At 43.7% G+C, this 6426-nt stretch overlaps 1 protein-coding gene across 2 annotated transcripts in view; it reads left to right on the top strand.

Moving 5' to 3' along the window:
- The window catches only part of LOC137784630 (visinin-like protein 1), a 15370-nt gene extending 11480 nt beyond the window's left edge, over positions 1 to 3890 (top strand). For both annotated transcript variants that reach the window (XM_068575456.1, XM_068575455.1), the window contains exons 2-4: positions 2261 to 2436; positions 3353 to 3568; positions 3674 to 3890. In XM_068575456.1, the coding sequence (XP_068431557.1) occupies positions 2275 to 2436; positions 3353 to 3568; positions 3674 to 3871 (576 nt within the window). In that variant the 5' untranslated portion in view covers positions 2261 to 2274 and the 3' untranslated portion in view covers positions 3872 to 3890. The remainder of the gene's footprint in view (positions 1 to 2260; positions 2437 to 3352; positions 3569 to 3673) is intronic.
- The last annotated feature ends 2536 nt before the right edge of the window (positions 3891 to 6426 follow it).

Below are 6426 nucleotides of genomic sequence, written 5' to 3'. Positions count from 1 at the left end.
GTGTGTGTGTGTGTGTGTGTGTGTGTGTGTGTGTGTGTCCGTCCAGCCAACACAAACTCACAGCTTGTGTCACACGTTTGTGTACTTGTGATGTGTGTGTCTTTGTCATGTAGAGAGGGATTAGCTTTAATCATGAGTTGATCTAGAGCTCTGTTGCACAATTTAAAACTAATCTCTGTTTGGTAACTCAAATTTAAAACTGTGTTCAACTAATATGGAGAAAATATGAAGATAAGATACTAATGAACGCTTTGACTTTTTTGCTAGGTTGTTAGCCTAGCGTTACTCATGATGGGAAGCTCCATCATGAACTCCTTTAGAGAAAGACTTAATTACGTTAATCAATTACGAATGAGGCGATATGGACAACAGCACACTTTTTTTGTATCAAACCTAAACTGAAGTTTAAAGAGAGGTTTTCATTTAATATCTCTTATTTTTAAGATATGTCTGGGTGCAACATGATATCAAGTTTAATCCTGATTTAATAGTGTAATCCTTGAAACTCAGCATAAATATCTGACAGTGACAATATCAATATGACAGAACAGCAAAATATATTTTTCCCCGTTAATCTTGTGAACCGGGGTTTATTGTTAATTCATCGTTGGAAAAATGATTTTTTTTTTTGCATTTCTTCATTAAAATCCTGATTTATCATCTGTTAAAATGTTTAAACGTGTGCAAAGTAAACCCAAAGTCGAATTCATCCAATCCGAACTGAAAGGCGTCACAGTTCAGAGGCTAAAGACTCTCTGACTCCCGTCTTCACTGTGACGAGTCAAGTGGGAGTCTAATCCTCCAAAGTGTCGTCCTCCTGCCCTCACGTGACCCGCTGCAGCCAAACATGCGTCCAAGAGGAGAAAAGGCGCTTGTTTTTGACACGCATGGCTCTAAAACAGTCCTCACCCTAAAAGAAAACCCTGAGTCATCTCACAGGGGATCCATCTGTGCTGCTGCACAATTACAAAGTCCTTCCTGGGAATTGAAAAACTCAACGTTTTGCTCTTTTACGGCTGACACTTGTCTTCAAAGCGATAACAGAACTAGACCTTAAAGTCCATATGAGGCGATAACAAAGGGATGCCTGCTGTAATACAACAACACTCGTTCTTTTCTTTTCTCAAACAACTGCGGGATGGTTTCCCTCAAAAGAGAGGAACATTATTTTTTCTATTTTCGCTTGATTCTATTACAGGTGACCTTTTCCAAATGCCTTAAAGCTGGCATGTTCCCGTATCCCACTGATGTCCTTTATTGCTCTTCCTCTAAGCGCTCGGCTCTCCCACAGTGCCTCCCACTTGTCACGGTAAATACGGTCCAAAAATATTTGTACAGTCTGGAGTGTCTCGCGGTTCAGTCGCCTCTCTCCCTGCATGACTCACTCGACGTGAAGCCCGACAGGACGACACGTCGGCCTCTAAAACTGTCCCCGTCCGCTCCCTTCCCAATGCAGAGGAGGGTGTGTGTGTGCGGCTGGCTCGGCTTTGGCTATGTCCTGGTGTCAGACTGAGCTATGAGTCAGGGGTGGCGTCATGAAGGCTGCGCCGCGGGTCCTGAGCCGTGTGAATGTGTGAGCGGGTGAAAGGACCGCGGGTAATGGGCCAGTTTATGGACGAACAGCGGTGATGCTATCAGGGGCTTTACTGCCACAAGGTGATTATGGAGGTAGCGCGATATGAGTCATTGTGGAAATGGAAAAGAGCTTTTATAGCGTGGACACTTCATCAGTATTGGACATAAGAAGTGGATGTCGTCACAAGGACGTCACCCTTTAGTTTGTGGGATACAGTTGGGGAGTTATTCATTTCAGCTGTCGACATCCTAGTTTTTGGACTCATTTAACCTGTAAAGTTGCAAAAAAATGTGACAAAATATTTCTTTATATAGCATTTTAGGGCATAACAGCTTTCTATGAAATGCGCTGTCGTGTATATATGTGTGTGAATATTTGATGTTGTGTATGTTGACACGTAAAGCCACATTAAGACAACAGCTCTGCTCAGCCTGCGTCTCGTGCAGGTGATTCCTCGTTCCTCCTCCTCTGAGACCTGAGCGCTAGCAACAACACAGGGACATCGCTGCTGTTGCTGTGGTTGTTCATCAGCACATCCTCACATACGCCTCTCTCTCTCTCTCTCTCTCTCTCTCTCTCTCTCTCTCTCTCTCTCTCTCTCTGTCTCTCTCTCTCTCTCTCTCTCTCTCTCTCTCTCTCTCTCTCTGTCTCTCTCTCTCTCCCCGTGTCCCCCCTCACCTTCAGAGAGGTGAAGCATCATGGGGAAGCACAACAGCAAGCTGGCTCCGGAGGTTCTGGACGACCTGACCAAGAGCACCGAGTTCAACGAGGCCGAGCTCAAGCAGTGGTACAAAGGCTTCCTCAAGGACTGTCCCTCTGGCATCCTCAACCTGGAGGAGTTCCAGCAGCTCTACGTCAAGGTGAGCCGGTTCCTGCCCGTTGGTCATGACGTAACAGGTATGGCCTTTACAGCGCGGGGTGGTGACCACTGTGTCTCATGGCTGTTGCCTGCAGTGAAACTGTTTTTTTCTTCATAGTTATATAAAATGAAGATACTTTTGAAATGACTCAGAGTATAGTTGTGTTGTTACATAGACTTAACTTTATTTATTTATTTGATTATTTGACATCACAATGTCTTTAGAACTCCTAGCACACATCTATGCACAAAAGATAACCATATATATATATACATATATATATATATATATATATGTATATATATATATATATATATATATATATATATATATATATATATATATATATATATATATATATATTTATACATATAAAATGGAATAAAAACACCTTCATGCTGCTGATTTATCCTGTTCTCGTACTTCAGGTGTTAATCTTTGCTGTGACTGAGAAACTAAATGATACAAATTTTCAAAAAATGGTTTCCTGATATCGGACAGGAAAACTGTCCTGGCACCACGTACGTGGATGTGTTGAGTTCCACCTGCATGAGGATGCATTTTGCTCTTTGTGCATTTTGTACACTATAACAGAGATTTCTTTCCGATTTCATTGGCCCATTTGGCTAAGCCCCGCCCCCCTATGGTCCTCCGCAAAGCTGTCTAAACTACCAAGGAGAACAGAAAATACCAGGCGTGCAGCGCTGCAAGCAGAACAGACGCTTCACGTGTCAAGCTGCAGGCTTTTGTATTGTATTGTAAATGCACTGCAGGAGCAAAACATACATATTATATATATAATTGATATGTCTCAGCGTGAGCTAACCTTGATCTAGCAGGTATTGAGATATTTTTCATTTTTGTTCTGAGTTTCAAGCATTTACATTATTATTTCCTTCCTTTTTTCACTTTTCAGTTTTTCCCGTACGGCGATGCTTCAAAGTTCGCCCAGCATGCATTTCGGACATTCGACAAGAACGGCGACGGCACGATCGACTTCAGGGAGTTCATCTGCGCCCTGTCCATCACCTCCAGGGGCAGCTTCGAGCAGAAGCTCAACTGGGCCTTCAACATGTACGACCTGGATGGGGACGGAAAGATCACGCGCATGGAGATGCTGGAGATCATCGAGGTACCGCGCGCCCGCTTGGTGAGGAGCCTGAGAGTGTTCTGACCAAGCAATCAGATTGTAAAGGACTTTTCCTCCTCCCCCCTCTCCCCCTCTCCTCCTCTGCAGGCCATCTACAAGATGGTCGGCACTGTGATCATGATGCGCATGAACGAGGACGGGCTGACCCCGCAGCAGCGCGTGGACAAGATCTTCTCCAAGATGGACAAGGACCACAACGACGAGATCTCCCTGGAGGAGTTCAAGGAGGCCGCCAAGTCCGACCCCTCCATCGTCCTGCTGCTGCAGTGTGACATGCAGAAGTAGAGAGAGGGACGGGTGCAGAAAGGGAGAGGGGGGGAGGGGGGGTGAACTGAAACAAAGAGAAGGAAGGAGGATGAGAGAATAGAGGGGCTCTGGAGAAAAGGGAGGGGTTGCAGTTTTGGGAGGAGGAAGAGGAGGAGGAGGAGGAGAAGGAGGAGGAGGAGGAGGAGGAGGAGGAGGAGGAGGAGGAGGAGATAGGGAAGCTTTATTTTTCCTTCTTTTTTTGCCATTGCAACGCAGTGGACCTCTGATTGATGCCATTCTTTTCCGACAGGCCGTCTATCTGTTTTTTTTTAACCAGTCTAGACTTTCCACACCGCGTGTCACAATATCCTGCAGGTCTCTTTTAGGACACGTCATCCTGCAGGTCTCTTTTAGGACACGTCATCGCACGGTCATCTTATTCCTCCAGACTTCCTTACATCTAAACGGTTGGCCGAGAATGAAAAAGATTACCAATTAGCAGAAAATGTGCTCATTAGTTTTCTCCTGCAAGTCCGATGAGAAGATTGATGACTATTATTTCATATAAAGCTGAGAGCCAGGAAACACTTTGGCTTTGTTAATCTGGGTGTAATTGTAACGTCTCGCTTTTACACTTTGGATTTTTACTTTAACTTCTGAACAGTGAGACTAACCCCACGCTCCCCTTTTCCAGTCTTCATGCTATGCTAAGCTAACAGGTCTCTTAGCGCCAGCATCATATTTACTGCAACGACATGAGAGCAATATCCACAAGCTCAACAAAATCTCATCAGAAGCAAATAAACATCATGTCCCCAAAACAATTCCTTTCACGTAATTTCTGGCACCCGGATGCCAATTTAGAAACGCAGCCGGTGTTTGGATGCAGTGCACCATGGGAAAAAAAGGAATGGCATCAAAGCAACAAAGGGCCTGTGTTTCCGGGTAGAGTCACAACATGTTACGATGATAGAGAGAGAGAGTTATGTGAATGTAGAAGTCTGAATCCCCGCGTGTGACAGATCCCGATAGATCCCTGCGTGTGACAGATCCCGATAGATCCCTGCGTGTGACAGATCCCGATAGATCCCTGCGTGTGACGCGCTGCTCGCCGGCTTCCAGCTGCGTCCAAATCAATATCTTACATGTTTTCTTTTCTCCACACAAAGGGCCGCCATGTGATTAGGCTAGAATGAAGACTCGTCCTGCACATGATGTGCTTCTTGTGTCTCTCTTTGCTTCATTTAAATGCCACTTTAACAGGAAATTAACATTTAAAATCTGAAATCACTACAATCAGCTCATAATTAAAGCCACCGTGTGCAATCTTAGGGAGATTATCTTCAAACGTTTCTGCTGCTGTTAGTTTTTGCTTGAAGTAAAAAAAAAGGTGCATCGTTATCCCTAAATGATAATACTATATTCATGAAGTCAGACATTTGTAAACATACACACGGTGCTTTAAATCCTCTGAAAACTTCATCCAAGCATTTCTTTGTTTAATTCTTTTTTCTTTCTTTTTTACGACTAAATCGGTTAAAATCAAGGTTCAAGTTTCAAAAATGACATCCTTAGTTATTAATTAATAAGTTTAGCTTTTTACTTCCTGGCGACTGCCAGACTTTATTTTGTCATTTGTGAAGATCATCTTGCCGAACAAAAGTATCACAAATAATGGGTTTGCCAAGTCGTTCATTTTCTGCAATAATCCAAAATCTAATCTGGATAAGAAGCTCAGTGAAAACAACGACTTCTCGACTGAAATCACCAAAACTAACTCGGACAAATAATCGTGTTCATGCAGAACTCCAGCGCTCGATGAGAGGAGCTGATTGATCAAATGTATTTTATTACAATGCGATAACTTCCTCGTTTGAGTTGTTCAATCATTGGATTAAGTTCATAAACTGTTATTGATCACATCTTAATAACAATAAAACATAATGGTCATTATTTCATCAGCATGTTTAATTTGGAGTGAGGCTCTAATGACTCATTGCATCTCACATCTGCTTTGTGTCGTCTGTTGCGCAACACAACTGAACCATCTCTGGAAAGTCTGTCGTTTATGACATTTAAGCAGAAGCAGAAATAAAACAAGTAAAAACATAATAACGTGGAACTCGACGTCGAGCCACCAGGACGACGTGGAGCCGGACGCTCGGACCGTAATTAAAGGCCGAATGACAGAAACGGTATTTCTCTGAAAGGCCAAACCTGCCTCCGCGATTCATCGTTGTTTCACGAGGAAAAACTGGAACCGGCCGTCTCGCCTCTTCTTCTCCGTCCTGCGCTCCCCCCTTTTTGTCCTCTTCCTCCCTAAATGTCAGGGAGGAAGAGGACGCTTTGATAACGGGTGGAGGGAGAGGAACTTTGCTGAACTCAGCTCAGATGTAGAAATCAATTTGAAAAAGAGCAAAAGGTTGAAGAGGAAGCCTGTCTGCGTGTGTGTGTGTGTGTGTGTGTGTGTGTGTGTGTGTGTGTGTGTGTGTGTGTGTGTGTGTGTGTGTGTACATGTGCTCATCTGTTTCTGAATGTAAATGATGGCAGATAACACAAGCTGTACATTAGATTTAAAACAGTTACGATTTAGA

The sequence above is a fragment of the Clinocottus analis genome, unplaced genomic scaffold (assembly GCF_023055335.1).
Source record: "Clinocottus analis isolate CAN_PGR_092001 unplaced genomic scaffold, fCliAna1.0.p SCAF_14, whole genome shotgun sequence".
NCBI classification, from domain to species: Eukaryota; Metazoa; Chordata; class Actinopteri; order Perciformes; family Cottidae; genus Clinocottus; species Clinocottus analis.
Note: the sequence above shows the minus strand (reverse complement) of the source record. Positions and strands in the feature narration are given on the sequence as shown.